Genomic DNA, 18,477 nt, shown 5'->3' with positions numbered 1-18,477 from the left:
ATGATCCTCGTTGGACCGGCTGACGCTTTGTGCAAAAGAGAGAGAAGGAGAGTTCTAAAAGAGAAGTTATTACGGTTACGGAAGGGGGGAGAGCCCCCCTATATTGCCCAACGAAAAAAGCGGCCTATTCAAATCCGAGATTCCATATCAAATCGCCACACACAGTACAAACTCAAGGCGCAAAAGTGCACTCATACATCCTTTTATATGCTAAAGAGAGAAGAGTGATACGCACCAGCGCCCTGCATTTGTCACCATTCACAGTGGGAGTGAGACACCTCACCCCCCGGCACCTATGTTCAACAACAAGAAATACTATTAAATAACTCTACCCAATTTGTCTAGGAATTTGGAAATTTTTTTACAAACCCCCAGATTCCCGCTCATAAAAATATCCAACACGTCTGAACCAGGGGAAAAACCCCTTTCTTCCAAGTACCGATTCAACTCCAATCTATCCATCAAAAACTTTTCACAAAACCAGACTACGTGCTCAATTGACTCCTCACCGTAGCCGCAACTGCATTCTTTATTTTCTATTAAATTTTTCCTGAACAATGACTCACCCAAATTAAAATGGTTTGTCCTCAACCTACTCATCCTTGTGAGCAGCTCCCTACCTACCCCTGTCATTTTACTAAACCACGGTTTCCTATTTCCCACATTATTTTTGGGATTGCTGAAATACTTTGCTCCCTTGAAAATACCAATTACGGACATCCTATTTGTAAACCTTTCCCGCGCATCTTCAGCTAAGTGTAGTCTAATGTCTCGGGTGGAGACCCCTACACCCATTTCCTCCTCTCCCCTCGTAGCGAGGCCCGCCTGGAGGTCCGCTCTTTCGTTTCCCTCAATTCCTACGTGGCTTGGCACCCACGCGAAAGCCACGTTCATCATACTCTCATCCTCTCTTTCATTCCACACTGCATTCTTTCTCAATTCCCTAACTATGTCTAGACACCAGGGACAATCGCCCTGTTTTCTATCCACATTCGCAATCTTCTCCAAGACGCTCGCCGAGTCTGTGATAATCAAAAATTTACAATTCTTTGGTTTATCATTTACGAACTTCAGCGCTTGGAGGATCGCATATGCCTCGGCCGAGAAAACTGAGGTGGCCCTATTCAGGGACCAGCCCCGGTCCTCCCATTCGTTATTTGCTCTTCTGACCACCATCCCTGAACCTACCGCGTCCATTCCGCGTTTTTTCGACCCATCCGTGTAAATTTCCACTATTTCTTCCATGCCCGAACCGTTCCAAAAACCATTACTAATTTCCCTAACCAACGCCCTATCGGGGATCTCAAATTGTTTCCTCCTCTTCCCCATCTCCCAGTTAACTTTAAAGCCCCCCTTAGTTACGAAGGAGTCAACCTCCACCCACTCTTCCCTACACATTGTCGCTGTTTTGCAGCACTCAACCCACTCTTCTACTTTCACCCAGGCCCTCGACCAGGGTTCCATACATTCCACTTCTTCTTCATCTCTCACAACGATAACGTTCTCAAGACTTCTTCTAACCAAGCTATCTGTTCTGATTCTATGTTTGAACATAAATCTCTCTAACAGGAGCTCTACTCTGGTTTCTAGATCAAACACTCCAGTCTCGACATTCATAACATTTATGGGGGTGGTTATCCTATACCCCATCGCAACCCTCAGGCCTGCATTTTGCAGCTTAGACAACCTCTCTCTACCCTTCTTGTTTGACCAGAAATACGTGAAGATCCCGTATTCTATCATTGAACGGACGAGCCCTTTAAAAAACACAATCATCGTCCGGGGGTTGACCCCCTTTTTAATGCTCGCTATGTAGTGCAGAATGTCCAGACGTTTTTTGGTCTTATTGCAGATGTAGTCCACCTGTCCTCCGAAAGACAAACCCTCGTCCAAAGTTACCCTCAAAAAGCGGATTTCTCTACTGCTTTCTACTGTCTCCCCTCCAATTTGTATGGAGGATTTCACTCCTTTCCTAGCTCTATTTTTAGTGAACGTCATCCATTGTGTTTTCTCCATTGCCAGATCCAAACCTATGGCTCTCAGATTCTCAATGATTCGTTCAATGGCTTCCCTCAAGGTACGCTCTCTTTCAAGTTTATCCCTACCCCAGACATACACCACTATATCGTCCGCGTATAGCAGAATTTTTAGGCAGCACTGGTCCACCCCCGTACAGATATCCGAAGAATAGATATTATACAGGAGGGGACTCAGCACGGACCCTTGGGGTAGCCCCCTGGTCACAGTGCCCTCCCTTTCCGAGTCAAACGTCCTTCTACAAGCCGCTCGCCTATTCAATAACCAGTTGCCTAGGTATCTTTTAATAGGCGGTGGGCATCCCTTACATTCCAAAATCTCAACCATTTTCGCATGCACAACCCTATCGTATGCTGCTTTCACGTCCACAAAAGCAGCCGTGATCTCCTCCTTCCGCGCGAAAGCTGTTTTTACATCAGATACTAAAATCATAATATTGTCTACCGTGGATCTACCCTTCATAAAACCACTCTGGCGGGGATCCACGACCCCTTCCTTTTCGACCCACTCTTGCAAACGTTCCTTCACTAGTTTTTCCAATAACTTCCCTAGGCAGTCGATCAAGGAGATTGGCCTGACGGCCTTTTTCCCTGGCTTGTCTAGGAACCTCACTACCACCCTCTTCCATCGACCCGGGATATGCCCGCTACACCAGATCCAGTTATACATATCTAAGAGTATCATTTTCGCGTTTTCATGCAGGTTTTTTAAGCTTACATAGGAGATCCCATCCTCCCCCGGGGCTGTATTCCCTCGCCCCCCCCCCCCCCCCCCCCCCCCAGGTCCCTCTCTAATTCCTGTCGAACAAAAACCTGGCTATCGAAAGTGCCTTCCCCCAACTGTTCTCCTTCGGGTTGCTCGGGCCACGCACTAGGTCCGTTCGTCTCCCTATTATCCTCCCCCAAAATTTTACTAACCTCTTCGTTTTCTAATTCCCTTCTTTCCTGTATCGATATGGTGCAGTCTCCTACCCTGGCAATCCCCTTCCTAATCGCCTTTACCTTACACCAAGCCTCTTTCGTGCTCGTGTAACAATCTATAGATCCCGCGAAATCGTCCCACGCCTTACTCTTTTTAGTGTTCACCAGGTTTCTCATAATCTTTTCGGTTTCCCTTAACCTGACCCAGTTGTCCTGGCTAGGTCTTCTAATATAGTCCCGCGTAGCTCTCCTACGGTTGCTCTTGGCCATTTCACATTCGTGGTCCCACCATACCTGTTTTTTTCTAACTCTGGCACCAACGGGACCACCAGACCTGGAGTGTTGGGTTTTTTTCCCCCCTCCTGCCCTTGTCAGGGCCCTATGTATCGCTTCAACAAATTGGTCACATCTCGAATTGATATTCTGTCTCGACCACGGTTCATTTTTCCATAACTCATCTATCCGCGTCGCTTCTTCTCCAGAGAAGACTTTAAACATTAGCCAATTTATATTCTTCTCGTTAAACTTCCTAGTCCCTACTCCATTTCCCTTACCTACGGAGGTAATTCCCTCTTGCAGATGGAGGAGGATTACCTGATGATCCGAGCCTAACGTTTCATTTTCTTGTTCTATAGTCCCCAGGGTGACAAAATTATGCGAGCCTATAAACAGATCCAGGTTGGAGGGGGGTCGTCCCCCCGAGCCTATCCTAGATGACGTGTACCTATTCAAAACAAAGAGGTCTGCTTCTCTCACAGCCTCCTCCAAAGACTTCCCCTATCTACTTTCCACTACGCAGTTCCAGGCCTTACTCCTAGCGTTGAAATCCCCCATGAAAAGGACTGGGACCCCGGGTCTCCTAACATCGAAAAGGTCCTTCCACTCCCTTTTGCTCCAGGGAATCCCCGGCCTCCTATAAACCACCACCATATCCACCTCCCCTGAATCCAAAGTCACCGTTACCCCCAGGGCCTGCCTGCCCACCCCACACCACGCAGAACAATCCCTAGTCTGGTACACGATGTCCTCCTGGAGCAGCAGTGCTACCCCACCCCCCTGCCTATCCTCGTCCAAGTCTAACCTAACAGAGTTAAAACCCGGGACATTGAAAGTGTCCGCAGGTTTAAGCCAAGTTTCAGCAATCCCCAAAATGTGAAATTTGGAAACATATTCCTTTAGTTCCGCGATTTTACCTCGCACGCTTCGTGCGTTCCAAATTCTTATCGAAACTGAGTTCGCCATTTTACCTTACAGAAAGGGGAATATCCCCCACTATCCCGGCCGCTTGGGCGAGGCGCCTCATCCTCCGACTTTACAGTTCTCTTTCCTTTGGTGACAAGTGCAGGGGACAAAAAAACCGCAATCCTACAAAAAATTGTATATTTTATTGAAAATCGAGTAAGTAAACAGACACAACATGTATCCCTTAACCTGTATAACCCGGACATACACAAAAAATTATGTAAAGGTGCATTACCCTTTTCCCTCCTAACATCAACTCTTTTAGGTACCCACTCGTCCATATTTAGAGATAATCTTACAGATCTAATCGTACAAAAGGGGGGCTGGTAGTACACCAGGCGCCTTTTCTTATCCAGGTCCTTATAATCTAAATAAATTCTTAACGTCGTACCAGATTCTGGTCCTGTTACAAAATAATAAACCAAAATTAATTTTTCCGTTTTAAGCATTCCAAAACTACCATAATCATCTAGTGCCCAAAAGCTTCGTATGAGCCAACATAGAGAAACATACTTCCAGAGAAAACAAGTCCACACCTTATAAGCGCTACCAAATTCATTCATTTTTTTTCACCCATCCAAAATGCACATAACCCTAAACTCTTAGACCCGCGATCACGATCGCTTATCAAAACCTTTAACCTTAACCTACAAACAACCCGCGCACTAATTTGTCGGCGCCTGGGGTGGCCCCCCAGGTAGTTACACTTCCTCGCTTGGTTCGTCTCCATCGTTCTGGCGGAAGACCCATCCTAGCGGGCCTTTTTTCATCTCCCTTAAGCGCTGTCGGCATCGTTCTTCCTCCCTTTCTGCTTCGATCTGCTCCCTCTCCCTTTCCCGTCTGGCGTGCGAGGGGCCGGGCAGACTGTTTTCCCATTCTTCCAGTTGTTTTTTCTTTTCCTCCTCCCTAGCCGCATACAGAGCCTTTTTCCTATCTATCTTTGCCTGTGTTTTGGCCGGGATGGGCACATTCCACGGCGGTCTTTGGGGCGTGTTCCACTCCCTGTACTCCTCCTCTTCGGTCTGCTTTTTCCCATATTTCTTCTTCCTTAAATGTTGTTCCACCTCCTTCTCAAAACCCCTGTCCGCTATCAGGCTCAGGAGTTCAGTAAGAAATTCCTCTTCTCTTCTCTTTCTAAGCTGCTCAATCAGATTTCTATTGGCTCTCTGCTCCATCTTGCTCACTCTTTTTATAGCAGCCTCCTCTAATTCACCATATCCAAAGGTGTATTCTGGTTCCACATCCTCCGGGTCCGATTCCGGCTGTAACACTTCATATCTATTGTCCCATTTCCTTTTTTCCATTTCTATCATTTTTTTCCTGACCAGTCCCTCCCTGGTCTTTATGGGATCATCATCGATGACCAAGTTTAGTCTACCCCTACCTCGCCCCTTGCTTGGGGGGAGGGGGTCCTTACGAATTCCCAGGGCTGTCTCCCAGCCTCTCGGGTTAGGTTCTATCTGTACAAGTTGGCCCCGAGCCTCCCTGATGGCCTGAAGTTCCTCTCCCAGGGGGACTTCCCCTTTCTCCCAGAACTCCGGGCTTTTTATCCTATTCCTTCTGGATAGGGCTGGGTAATCTCTCGAGCCATCCACTCTATCATCGTCGTCATCCAGTATTCCATTGTCACCCATCTGTTTCGATACCAAATCCCTTGCGGTAGCATACGCCACATTACGGTATGCCATTACTTTCTTCACCGCTTTTTCCCTTTGAAATTGCCAGCAGCCCTTCGACAGGCTCGTGTGGTCACCACCACAATTCAAACACTTTGCCGGCCTATCGCATTGGCCATGTTCATTCTCCAGGCACCTAATGCACCTCTTATACTTATTTCTGCACTGTGATTGTATATGTCCAAAAGCGAAACACCTATAACACTGTTTCACCGCTTCCACAAAGGGGAACACCCTTACACTAACATGTCCATGTCCTATCCACAGTTCTTTGGGTAATTGATCTCCTTTAAATGTGGCGAGGATTGCGATGCCCTCCACCCATTCCGTCTTTCCATCCTTCGTCACCTTCTTCTTTAGTCTTTCAAACTTCGCTTCCGGCTGACCGGGTACCAGGGCTTCATCCAGTGCATCCACGGGCTCCTCCCAGTCGATGATCACACCCTTTCTAGTCTTCTTCCGTTCGGGCAGATATGCATTGAAACATGCATCTCCCTCCTCCGCGCGTCTCAGGATTTCGTTGGCCGCCGCCATCTCGCTGAATGTCAGCTCCGCCCTGTTGAACGCGACCATTTTGAATCCCCTCAGAAACCTTCCTTTATTTTTAATTATTCTATATATTTTAATGATATTTCTGCGTTTCATCCTGCTGGTAGCCTCCTTTTTCAACACCAGCGATACCATATATTCTCTGCTCGCAAGTTCTTCTTGGTAGTAGGATCTCATTGATTTCTCACCTTTTGAAGCGCCAACACTGCGCTCAATGGTGGCCGGTCCTTTGTTCCTTTGTACCTCTTCTTCGTTCGCAATTTCCAATTCCTCAATGTCCTTTGTCCCCTTTTCCTCTTCCACGTTCTTATCCTTTATATCTGTATTAATAGTGCAATTAGACTCGTTGCACGCCTCTACAGTTTGTGCATCACCTCTTTTTTTACCTTGTCCTACTAGTCCCAGATCGTCCTCGCTAAATCTTCGCGTTCTCTTCCTGCTGGTTTCTACCAGCGTCCATTCGGCTTTGTCGTTAGGTGTTCTTGATGCGTCGTTACCACGTTCTACCGGCTTTTCTGACGTCACTTCATTGCTGCCAACTTCGTATCTCGGAGATTCCCTATCCTGTTCCGTAGGTGCTTTGCGTGGCTCATTTTGGTTGGCCACTTCCCCACTTACTTCTTTCTGTTCAAATTCCGCTACAATATCGGCAACCCGCAGCTCCCTCTGAGGATTTTTTTCCTTAACCGTTTTTCCAGCAAAAAATTCTCTTGCTTCCTTGTCTTCTTCCAAGTATTCCGTTTCCCATTCCCCGTCACTTCCAGGTTTTTCCAATTCAATATCCATCGCAGGCTTCACGCCTTCATTCTCGCTGAGGCTTTTACTTTTATGCCTCATCTTCTCCTTGATTTTACGTCTTCTACTCCCAAGCGGCATGATTTTGCCGCTTGGGAGGATCCCCTCCTCCCTCCGGCTAATTCCTGGGCCAAGATAACTTAGCCCAGGAAAAATACCCCAAACTCATCTCCCCGCACTCTTTTTATCCGGGTTTTACACTAGACCCGATAAACACCACAGCCGACTCTAGTACTAGCCATGCTGAACAACGTGGCAACACCGCTCACGTGACAATCGGGAGTCTTATTTTCAAAAACCGAGTCCTGTGCTCGGAATTGTAATTAACGTCTTTTTTAATTAAAACCTGTAGTAATATACACTATTTGGTGTTAATTATGTATAAACAATATATAAACGTTGCAACTATGGCAAATAGAAGTGATGTGGTAGTATAAAATTGTTATAAATGTGATATATATCTTGTGTACTCTCAAAGTAGTTTGGTGTTGTGAAGCATGATATTTGAAATATTTACAGTGGTTTCAAGAAAATTTAGGTATGAAGCAAAATGAAACCATCTTTGGGTCAAATTGAAACATTTAAGAATTGATGAACGTGTATATAAGTTAATAAAAACCTTGAAACAAGCGAAATTATTGGAACGAAACCAAAGAGGTTATGTGAAGTCCAGAGAGTAGTCGGGAGTCTGACGACGTTGATTGGCTGAGAGTCTGGGAGTCCGGGAGGCAGATAGAGTAGGGTAGGTGTTGATATATTCAGACCGGATTCCCGCAGTGTTGCCATTTTTACTTCAGCACGGCTAGTACTAGAGTCGGCTATGTCACTGTCCATACTCTTTTGGCATTGTCGCCATATTACGTTTCTTCAACTTCCGCGATTACAGGCTTGCAGCCAGATTCACACGATACTGCCCTCATACATGCTCATACATATGGATACATACAGGCGAAGTTCGCAACAGTATGTATGTACGATCTTTGTTTAAATATTGTTTGTGGTATTTAGTGCTTGTAGGTAAATTTCAAATACAATTTATTCATATTTTATTTAATATATTGTTAGATATTATTCGATATTAATCATGTTATTTTTTATAAGTCAACTTTCATAGGTTAAGAACATTGTGATAGAATCCAGGATACTGTGAACTTTAGAACAATATTTTAGAGAAAATGTCAACTTTATATGATCAAATAAAACTTCTTTATGAACAATCCTTATATTCAAATGTTATTTCACTTGTAAGTAAATGTAATAATTAAAAAAAAATATATATTTTTAATTAACAAAATTTACAATGAAAGTACTATATTTATCAATAGTGTAATCAGTTATTGTATTTAATAATTTTTGTTTAATAAAAGTAATAAAATTTAATATACCTAATAAAATTGTTTTTCACTGCAGGCAAATTTAGTATTGTCACTCAGTGAACATAATTCAGATCTATTGCCGATACATGGCAAATTTCATATTTATGTATATTACGCACATGCTCACTTTTACTTAGGAAAATATAAAAGAGCTGAAGCATTATATAAAAAGTCTTTACAATTTCGTAAGTGTTTATTAAAATCCAAAGGTTCTACAAAACCTTTAGAAGGTCAAAAGGATCTTCTTTCAGATGTTGATATAAAATTTCAAATTCATTTATGTTTAATGAAACTAAAAAATTCTCAAGAAGCATTTCAAGTGCTACAAAATATTCCTGGTAAACAAAGAACTCCAAAGGTAATTTTAATGTACTTAAATTTTAAATTTTAATTTTTAATTAATTTAAAAGCGACTTTTAACTTTTAAGATAAATATGGCTCTTGCAAAGATGTTTCAAGAACAAGGAATGGAACGATCTGCAGTTACTACATATAAAGAAGTTCTAAGGGAATGTCCATTAGCTTTGGAAGCTGCAGAAGGTTTGCTTTCCCTTGGAATAAAAGGAATCGAAGTAAATTCATTAATTGCTGGTTGTGCATCCAATTTGTCAAATTTAGACTGGTTGAATACTTGGATTAAAGCTCATGCCCATGTACATAATAGAGAATATACTCATGCAGTATCAATATTAAGGTCTTTAGACAATGTTAATTTGTTAAGAGATAATTTCAATCTATTAACTACAATGGGAGAATGTTACTATTATGCTGGAGACGACAAAAATGCTTTATTGTGTTTAGGGAGGGCTAGAAATATAGAACCAGATGTTTTGAAAGGGTAATAATATTTTTAATATCGTAGTACATTTTATCATTAAGTGTATAAATTAATTGTATGATTAAGAAAAAACAAATTGAAGATTTGTTTCGAAAAAATTACATAGTTTCATTCCGAAATAAGCAACACACTCGGGGTCGATCAGTTGCTTATTATCCATCAAGCTTCTTAAACCATAAAGTGCCGAGCAGCGATGTTATTTTTTAAAGAAGAATAGAATGTAACATGCCCTCATTTTGGCATTAAGCGATTTCTCGCTTGTTCTGGGATCTTTCGTTTTGCGGACAACTTCTAACAAAAAGTATAGCTTATTTCGAGCCAGAAAATACTTGCTTATTTCGGATCAAGGGTATTAACTTTGATTATTAAAATAAATGTCATTGTTATTGCTTCACTCATCGGTAATATTTCAAATTAAAAGTGTGGTAAAATATTTAAATTTAAAATCGTATTTGAGAACAGGCACGGAATTAATTTGTACATCTAATATTATATTTTTATTTTATTTTAATACTTATTCTGTGTTTTATGTTTATTTGTATTTTTAAATTTTAAATAGTTTAGTTTCTTAAAATATATTTCACAAAAATGTTTCTCGAATTAGGGTTGATGTTTATGCAGCAGTTTTATACAAAACACATCACATTAAGGAACTTGAAAGACTAATACCAAGTATAACAGCAAGCAACGAATGTACTGGAGAAATATATGTTGCTATGGCATACTCTCTTTATGCAGCTAGAAAGCTTGGCAGAGCAAATACTTTAACCGCACAAGCCTTAAATGTGAATCCAAATGACATAGAGGCAACAATTCTTCGTGGAAATATTCTTATAGAGCAAAAAAAGTACCAAGATGCATTGTTCTTTTTTAGACATGCGGTACAACTAAAACCATATCGTTATGAACCACATAAAGGTTTAGTAGATTGTCTTATAGGAATGCACAGATTACGTGAAGCTCTCAATATTGCTAGTGGATCTTGCAAGCAACTTGGACATACAGCAAGAGTTCTGACGGTAATTATATTAATCATGTTAAATGCAACATTTCAGTAAAACACTGGGTAATTGTACATCAAATCAGTCACTTTCTCTTTATTGTAATATTTGTTTTATTTGAAAAATTATAAACAAATTCTTATTTTGTAAATTTCTCTTTACAAACCAAATTAATTTTAAATTAAAAAGACATTTATGATTGTATTCTTTAAAATTTTATTTGTAAAATAAGCTCATTGTTAGAGAAATATCTTCAAAATTAATGTTACATTTTGTCATTCAAGAACTAATGTGACCTATTCCATTTTATAAAACTAGCAAAATGATGTACATTACTTCATATTTCATTTTGATTAAAATCTTTGACATTAACATAAAAAAAGTGATCAATGTGATGTAGAATAACTCCATTCGTCTTTGGTATATCAGAAGTAAATGTATAAACTGCATGGGCACAATTAGGATTTTTGCCTGAGGTAGATCAGATCCTCTCGTTTTTACTAACAATATCAGGCATTTAATTCTAATATAATTCTTTTTATTCATAATTTCATGTAATAAAAACATTAATCGTGTATTCTGTTTTTAGTTGTATCACATTGCATTTCAGCCAAGATATTTATTTCCATTAAGATAAGCTTTTACGAGAGAATCTTACAATCTTAGAATTGTACACTATTAGAATATTAAATTCTAAGAATTTTTTAATTTCATTACCTTAAAATTATAGAATTGTAGAATAATGAGAGGGCCAGTTCTCACTTTTGTAGGGAACCCCCCTACGCCCCCCATTTATGCAAATAATAAATTGTAAACACTGTAAAACATAGTTCTGATTTAAAAAAAATTTTTTCACAGCTTTATGCGTTTGTTCTTATGAAAGATCCAGTTTCTGTTGGGAAAGCAAAAAATCTTTTAGAAAAGGCACTACTTCAGGATGAAGTTTATTTACCTGCAGTTTATTTATTAGCTGAAATATATGAACAAGAAATGAATTTGGAAGCTGCAATCGCATTACTTGAAAGACAAGTAGAAATTCAATCAACATGTAATTTACATCAGATGCTTGGAGATCTTTGGGCAAGAGTTCATAATGAAGAAAAAGCTTTGGATCACTATGCTATTGCTTTAAAGTAGGTTTTTAAAGCTATTTAAATTAATGAAAAATAGAACAAAAATTAATTTATTAATTACAAATATTCATGTAAAAGAAAAGTATTTTTCAGAAACACTGCATAACGTAACTTTTAATACCCGTTTTTATCTAAAAAATGTACATAAAATGATATAAACTAATAAAATGTTCGACATTAGTCTAGATCCCAATAACAGAAGGGCATTGGAAGGTATGCACAGATTAGACAACTCTTCCAATAAGCTAGACTCGGCTTATTATATGACTGTAAGTGAAGATCAAACAGATCCGACTTACGATGTTGGTGATGGTTTACCAGATACTGATAATGAAGAAGCACCTGATGAAAGCGAAACCGAAGCAGTTTGGTCTGACATGGATCTAGAGGCAAATAGTCAATAACACAAAACCTGTGTCATTACACTAAATCGATTCATGATAACTAAATTAGAGTTATAGTTACCTACTATTATGTATAATTAATTGTTTGCTTATTCATTTAATTATTTATAAATTATTAAAATTATCATTAACTTACAGAAATTCTGTAAGCAGGAAATTTCTAAAATTTCTTAAAATTCTGTAACTTATGTGAATAGAATATTTTGTATTAAAAATGTATTGTCATTTTTTTTAAATCAAAGTAAATTATTTTGATAGTTAACTTTTTTATTGTTTTTTTTTCAATTTTAAAAGACAAATTCATTTCAGAATTTTAAATATTTAATATACATTTTTATTAAATCCTTAATGCTCTGTTAATTTATTATAATAAACGAGAAATGTTATGTTTTATAACTGTATTATTTACTAACATATCTAATTATGCATATATTTACATAGTTAAAAGTTACATGAAACAAAAGAAAATGTAGAAAGTATGTGTATGTACTATATACTTATTTACTATCTTTATATTTATGAAATAACTTATGACCGCAAAGTCTAACATAGATACTAAAACTGTACATACAACAATAAAAACAACTATTTATTCTTGCAGATGATTTCTCTTATTTTTATTAATTAATTAATGTAACATTTATAATAATTTATTTTGCTACCATAAGTGTTGTGTTCAGTGACAAAGCTATTTCTTAAGTTTACAGAAAATATAAATAAACAAAATATGCGCTACTAATCGCAAAACTATGTGGAACACATACACACACTCACACACGCACACACATATTAGAGGTAATAGTATGATGTGAACTATAGCAGACACATTTTAGAATAATTTGTATTTGAACGCAATAGATAATGTATTTAAATTAATCCGGTGCCACTTTCCAAATTATTCTTTTAAATTTGAATATTTTCTCGCGCTTTTATGGATTTGAAATGCTATGAATAAGTGGAACAAAACTATGGATTCTTTGAAACATTCTGCGTAAAAGAATTATTAGGGCATAATATTTCATAAATCAACTCATGAAATATATAACATTTTTGTGTATATGTATTCGACTTTTTTTGTTTATTTCTGGAAAAATATTTACTTATTAAAATATTTTATTAGATTTTTTTCTAATTATTCCAAAAGGTACTGTTTAATATTTTACACAATTCATTTTCAGAGATATTGTATACACAAAATAAAAATACATACTATAAGTAATTTATTTACACACTATACAGAATTGGAAATTCATAGAATCAATAATACTACTAATATGAAAAGTTATCGATTTAAATACATCATATAGATATTTATTCATTTATTCTGAAAGATCAAGAATTCCCCAAGGACAAATTGATAAGGTTATTTAATGAGAAAAAGGATTGTACTAATAATGACACATTTTTAATATTGAATTAAAATAGGTAACGTCATGTATTCATACCCTTTTCCATGTAAAGAATCTTTGAATTCGATGTAATATAAAACGCGGAATTCAGTCTTAAAAGTAGGAAGCACGTATAATTTCCTAAATAATTCGCTTTGGTCTTAGAACTGCTTTATATTATATTTATATATATTTTTGTACACGTATCTTGTTTTCATTTGATAATTGATATTTATAAGCATCTTAATAAAACTGAAAGCATCATGTATGATGTATCTGATATATATTTGGATAATTTTCTCGATACGTAAATTAGTAACTAGAAATGACCAGAATGCAGGTAAACATTAAATATGAAAAAAAAAAATAGCCATGGATAAATTCAGTACATACAATTGGTCACTATAACGATCATTTTTTACTGTTCACAAGAATAAGTTCATTATTGTAATGATACATATTACTCCTGAAGAACTTGTTAATATGCTTCCATTTATTTGTAGTTTTTTCGTATAATTTGTTTATTTTGTATTTCTTCGAAGTTTTGAACCTGTACATTTGATCCTTCCAAGGAAGAAGCGATAGAAGAAGAGGTGATAGAAGAGGAGGAGGTAGAGGTAGAGGAAGAGAATGTGATAGAAGATGAGGAAGACGAAGAAGAAGATGAAGAGGAAGAAGGATCGTCGTTAACGATAGAAATAATACCTGGACCAGAGGATGGGCTGTGTACAGGTCGAAAAGAAAAACCAGAAGAATCAAGACTGGAACAAGATTCTGGAGTTCCAACTGAACTAACAGTTCCTGGATGTAGACTAGATATTGCCACATCCAACCTGAATCAAAAATAAAAAGTACAGATATTGAAAATTTGAAGGTCTGTTCATTCTAAAGAATACAATTACCTAGATGTAGCAGAAGTTAACAAACCGGATGTACGTTTTACTGGAGGTTGTAACTGCTGATCCATTCCAGAATCGTCTAATTCGAATTTTCTCTTCACCGAAGCTAAACAACTCGGCCGTATTGCAATAGGACTTAAACTTCGCCTAAATATATATGCAAAAATTTAACTAAACCCATGAAAAATCTGCAGCATAAGACATTTATTGTTTAATATTAAATTATTATCGAATGAGTATACCTTGTAGCAAAAGCTTTTCTGGTGGGACTAGGTGATAAATTATTTTTCCAAGTGACTGCATGAACACTGGGTGAATAACACTGTCTCTGACCAAAACCAGTTCTCGTAGGCGATGGCGAGGAATACAGAGTTGAACCACTTACAGATAAGTTTATACTTAATGGATCTAGGACTCGTTTTGGAATTGGTCGTGACTCTATTTTAAACTGTAATGAAGCTGATTCAGAATCTTTAAAGGATAGTCCTTCTGCTTCTATTGTAAGATCTTCCCATGACTGAGAGATTTGTATGGCACTGTGTATTTCTTTTTCATGTGCTGCTTCACGACCAGCAACATCAATACATTCTTCTTGTCTCAACTGACTTATCCGTGGAGTTAGCCTGGGAAGAGTTCCAGAACTCTAAAACAAAAAATATTTCAGCTCTAAATATAATCAATTATAAAAAAATTCTTTCTTGTACAAAGAACTGTGATTAAATTGTGAATTATATTTTATTTTTATGTATCTATAAGAAACATATTTTCTTACACTAGTGCTGAAGCGTCGTGTCCGAGGTAAATTTGAAAATATGTTAAAAGTTGATGGAACATCCCTGAAAATAACCGACATTAATCTTTTTTATAAAATTGTTCATTATTTTTAATTGTGATGTATATTATATTCTGATATAAAAGTTACTGTTAAATACCTTGGTGTAGAAGCAGAAGGTGATGTTACAGACATTGTTGCAGTGATCTTATTGATCATGGGTGCACTACTAGATCGTTTTAAACCAACTACCGTGCAGTCAACATCCATGATTATTCGGACTAGCTATTTCTTGATACATCTGTCTGAAGACACTATTCAAGGACTCAAGGAACATTGAAGTACATATACACAACAATATAGTTCACTGAGCAAAACAATTTATAATATGATAAAATTAATGTATATTATGCCTTTTTCTGTTGCTGCTATTTAATAATTTGACAACTACGAACTTTGTCTTTTCACACGAGAAATTGACAAGATACCACATTTGAGTTATCATTTAAACTGCCGCTTAGATTTTCATTTTACGCTTTGACGCATTATTAGCACGTAATATTTATAATCAATCTTTTGTCGTGTCAAATACAAAATTGATTCAAACGTAAACTCTACTGCGTTGAAAATACGCGAAGCAAAAGAATGAAACAGCAAAATATTTCAAATTTTCTCTTAATTTTCAGTTCGTATTTGAACTATCGTACAGAAACCGGGTTAGAAATTGCAACTTGATTTTATTTCGTAACGCTTTTGTATAAATATACTGATTCTTCAATAATATCATTAATAACAAGCAAATTATGCTTTTCTCGACTAGTTGTCTAACTTCCACCGTTTTTTATTGTGAAGCACGCGTACTTATGTCAGACCTTACTATGATCCTTTTTCTTCCTTAGAAAAAATCTTTCATGATTAAGAAGCACACTGAATTTGTTGGTAGCCTTGAGTCTTCGTTAAATCCACAAACCTAAGAATACATGATCCGATTGTAAAACTAACTACTGTATAAATCATCGGAAAGGAGAAAAAGGGAGGAGAACTGTAGTATCTTTAATGATCCTTTTCTAAAATCATAGTTTCTCCCTCTTTCTTTCAATAGGCGCAATATTTAAGTATAAGTGCACATGTTCATACGTATTTGTATAAAGCAACGATTTGAAATATTTTGATGTACATAAAATTTCTACTATGATTAATACTTTTACATAAACCGTAAATTTAAAGAGTATTTTTCTTCGTAAATTTCTGTCCCTATGTAAAATCAAAAAACGTTTGATGAATATTTTCCATCGCACTATTTATGGAAATACTGTTTTCAATATTTTACTGTATTTTTAAATTTTTGCTGAATAAAATAATTATTTTGAAAAAAATTACATACTTTTACGCATATCAATTTTTAATGATAAAATTATTTATTTTTACACTATATTTTATATATCTATTTTTCTATAGATTAAAATTAAAATATGTAACACATTTTATGGGTGGATTTTATTATTGAACTAAATTTGTTTGCAAAAATAATAAGTGCTTAAAAAAATTACTAAAGAGTTATTTCTTTTAATTTGTTAATCTTGAAATAGGAATGTTAGATATATTTTAAAAATATAAACTAATTTTTCTGTGCTTTATTTTATTTACTTTATTTTCTAACTCAACTCTTATGATAAAAATGAAAACTTTTTTCTAAGCAATGTTAAAAAGTTTTATTTCAGTTTTGCTTATGAGAACTATATCTATTTTGTATATACTATTATAACCAAAATGAATAATAATAACATTTATAACGGACAATTCATAGGCAAGACTCAACAATAAAAGAATTTTTTGAAGTTATAGAAATAAAAGGTCTACAACTACAGTGAATAACATTTGGTACAAATAAAAATGCCATTGAATTTCTTATTAAAATTAATCTATCCTATATCTACATCTGCATATTGCATATTTAAATGAGTATCTATTATTTGGTAAAGTTCAAGTGGTTGTGGTATTCTACCAGTTTCCAGTTTCGACCATACAGGGACATCTAAAACATTATAAAAAACATTCTTAATACTATCATAAAACTTTATGTATCTGTATTTACAATAATCAGTAGAGATATTGTTTACCATTGAAGTATATTTCAAAAGCTCCTGATGATATGAGTTGCCCCTCTATTGCGTTACAAATGAAAAATATCATGATACAGGAATAAAATCGATTATCTATACACCATTGCCATAGCGATGGTAATGGCTGCCCAAGATCGATTCCACTTATAATTAACACTATTAAGGAAATTTTAACAAAAGCCTAAACCAAAAAAATAATATGTTAATAGGTATTAAATATTTCACGTAGTGTACAAATATTTTAATATTACTAGTATATTAGCAATAAGCATATTGTATCCAGGAGGATCATAGTTATCTCCCTCAATTTGTAGCTCTGGATATTTCTGACGAAGGATATTGACATAATCTTCATAAACTCTTCTATAACCGCAAGAATAACTGAAAAAAAGAAAGATAAAAAATTTAATCAAAAATATAAATAAAATAACAATATATTAACTAAATAAAGTAAAGATTACTATTTCCAATTAAATTCGTAAAACTCACCAGTATAAGAATTTTAAAGTCGGTCCTTTTCCTCCAAGTTTGGTTAAAGAAACTTGATTATCATCAGCTTTAATGCTCGATGCGCATAAAACGATGCAAAAGCATAGAATTAATTTCATACGACCCAGCATTCTTTAAGTCATTGAGATTTCATTAATTGTATAATTTATAATTAAAACAATTTAATTTCTACTTTAAAAAAACATCAATCAAACACCGTTCTGATATCTATATATATATATGTATATACACTGAGCAGTTACTTCCTGCTGCTAAGCAGAACATTACCGAATCGAACCGAGTATAGCCGAATCGTAATAAATATAAGATAAAAATGACAAATAACATTCATAATGGCGGAAGTGTTAGCGTATGTGAAAGATGAAAAAAGTGTATAAATTGTGAATGGTAATTCCTTAATAAACAAAAAAATATTAGGTCAGTCAAAGTAAATCAGTAGAATGTGGAATACTGTGTTTAGCGTTTAGCTGAGAATGCCCAGAGGAATAAGTTTAATTTAAAGAATTATGAACCGAACTCCGAATTCCGCGTCGGTAAAACAGTCAATGTTTCATCGAAAATTAGGCCGAACAGAAAATGATTTCAGCGTCACCTCAGTTATTGCATCCAACTAACGGCATGCTGTACCCAGTGACTATAGACACCGACGAGATACTGTTAAAGACTGCCATCCTTATGGGAGTTCGCGGCTGCGAAAAAATTCGACGTTTTCTTACGCCCTCTAGAATATATTGCGGCCGCAGTAAGAAACAGAACCAGAATCAGTGAGTTTACCAACGACGAGGTTCGGTGCTGAACTGTATCATGAGACATG

The 18,477-nt window shown here is 36.4% G+C and overlaps 4 protein-coding genes across 13 annotated transcripts; 1 reads left to right on the top strand and 3 right to left on the bottom strand.

The window, feature by feature from the left end:
• Positions 1-4,340: 4,340 nt before the first annotated feature.
• LOC117609874 (uncharacterized) lies at positions 4,341-7,300 on the bottom strand. The gene is made up of 2 exons (XM_076692938.1): positions 6,811-7,300; positions 4,341-6,744 (listed from the first exon to the last, which is right to left on the bottom strand). The coding sequence occupies exons 1-2, from the start codon at positions 7,298-7,300 to the stop codon at positions 4,901-4,903; spliced, it is 2,334 nt and encodes a 777-aa protein (XP_076549053.1). The 3' UTR covers positions 4,341-4,900.
• Positions 7,301-7,824: 524 nt separating this feature from the next.
• On the top strand, positions 7,825-12,152 carry APC7 (anaphase-promoting complex subunit 7). Of its 10 annotated transcripts, none has more exons than XM_076692830.1 (9): positions 7,825-7,961; positions 8,106-8,236; positions 8,321-8,463; positions 8,630-8,953; positions 9,024-9,135; positions 9,214-9,433; positions 10,038-10,452; positions 11,293-11,567; positions 11,749-12,152. In XM_076692830.1, the coding sequence occupies exons 3-9, from the start codon at positions 8,395-8,397 to the stop codon at positions 11,969-11,971; spliced, it is 1,638 nt and encodes a 545-aa protein (XP_076548945.1). In that variant the 5' UTR covers positions 7,825-7,961; positions 8,106-8,236; positions 8,321-8,394; the 3' UTR covers positions 11,972-12,152. The 10 variants fall into 10 exon arrangements, with proteins under 10 accessions (XP_076548945.1, XP_076548946.1, XP_034173581.1 ...); XM_076692831.1 differs by having other exon boundaries at positions 8,630-8,780; positions 8,904-8,953; positions 9,024-9,433; positions 11,749-12,151; XM_034317690.2 differs by having other exon boundaries at positions 8,106-8,232; positions 8,334-8,463; positions 9,024-9,433.
• A 1,065-nt stretch (positions 12,153-13,217) lies between these two features.
• On the bottom strand, positions 13,218-15,306 carry LOC117601207 (P2R1A-PPP2R2A-interacting phosphatase regulator 1). Its single transcript, XM_034317693.2, has 5 exons — positions 15,191-15,306; positions 15,031-15,094; positions 14,501-14,901; positions 14,262-14,405; positions 13,218-14,192 (listed from the first exon to the last, which is right to left on the bottom strand). Exons 1-5 carry the CDS (start codon positions 15,298-15,300, stop codon positions 13,853-13,855), a joined length of 1,059 nt encoding a protein of 352 aa, XP_034173584.1. The 5' UTR covers positions 15,301-15,306; the 3' UTR covers positions 13,218-13,852.
• Positions 15,307-16,887: 1,581 nt separating this feature from the next.
• Positions 16,888-18,327, bottom strand: SelT (selenoprotein T). The gene is made up of 4 exons (XM_034316765.2): positions 17,643-18,327; positions 17,405-17,534; positions 17,151-17,334; positions 16,888-17,065 (listed from the first exon to the last, which is right to left on the bottom strand). Exons 1-4 carry the CDS (start codon positions 17,771-17,773, stop codon positions 16,953-16,955), a joined length of 558 nt encoding a protein of 185 aa, XP_034172656.1. The 5' UTR covers positions 17,774-18,327; the 3' UTR covers positions 16,888-16,952.
• Positions 18,328-18,477: the final 150 nt, after the last annotated feature.

The sequence above is a fragment of the Osmia lignaria genome, chromosome 16 (genome assembly GCF_051020975.1).
Source record: "Osmia lignaria lignaria isolate PbOS001 chromosome 16, iyOsmLign1, whole genome shotgun sequence".
NCBI classification, from domain to species: Eukaryota; Metazoa; Arthropoda; class Insecta; order Hymenoptera; family Megachilidae; genus Osmia; species Osmia lignaria.
The sequence above is the reverse complement of the archived record's forward strand: the minus strand, read 5'-3'. Positions and strand labels throughout refer to the sequence as shown.

Bases quoted from the DNA above. Each gene is read 5' to 3' on its own strand.
- SelT (XM_034316765.2), bottom strand. From the start codon at position 17,773: ATGCTGGGTCGTATGAAATTAATTCTATGCTTTTGCATCGTTTTATGC. The intron at 17,535-17,642 runs GTGAGTTTTACG...TCTTTTTTTCAG, and splicing joins ACTTTAAAATTCTTATACTG to TTATTCTTGCGGTTATAGAA. The intron at 17,335-17,404 runs GTAATATTAAAA...TTTTTGGTTTAG, and splicing joins TGCTTATTGCTAATATACTA to GCTTTTGTTAAAATTTCCTT.
- LOC117609874 (XM_076692938.1), bottom strand. From the start codon at position 7,300: ATGCCGCTTGGGAGTAGAAGACGTAAAATCAAGGAGAAGATGAGGCAT. The intron at 6,745-6,810 runs GTAAAAAAAGAG...CTATTAATACAG, and splicing joins TCTGGGACTAGTAGGACAAG to ATATAAAGGATAAGAACGTG.
- LOC117601207 (XM_034317693.2), bottom strand. From the start codon at position 15,300: ATGGATGTTGACTGCACGGTAGTTGGTTTAAAACGATCTAGTAGTGCA. The intron at 14,902-15,030 runs GTAAGAAAATAT...TTTTTGTTTTAG, and splicing joins CACGACGCTTCAGCACTAGT to AGTTCTGGAACTCTTCCCAG. The intron at 14,193-14,261 runs GTAATTGTATTC...TTTTTGATTCAG, and splicing joins TTAACTTCTGCTACATCTAG to GTTGGATGTGGCAATATCTA.
- APC7 (XM_034317690.2), top strand. From the start codon at position 8,395: ATGTCAACTTTATATGATCAAATAAAACTTCTTTATGAACAATCCTTA. The intron at 8,464-8,629 runs GTAAGTAAATGT...TTTTCACTGCAG, and splicing joins ATTCAAATGTTATTTCACTT to GCAAATTTAGTATTGTCACT. The intron at 9,434-10,037 runs GTAATAATATTT...TTCTCGAATTAG, and splicing joins GAACCAGATGTTTTGAAAGG to GGTTGATGTTTATGCAGCAG.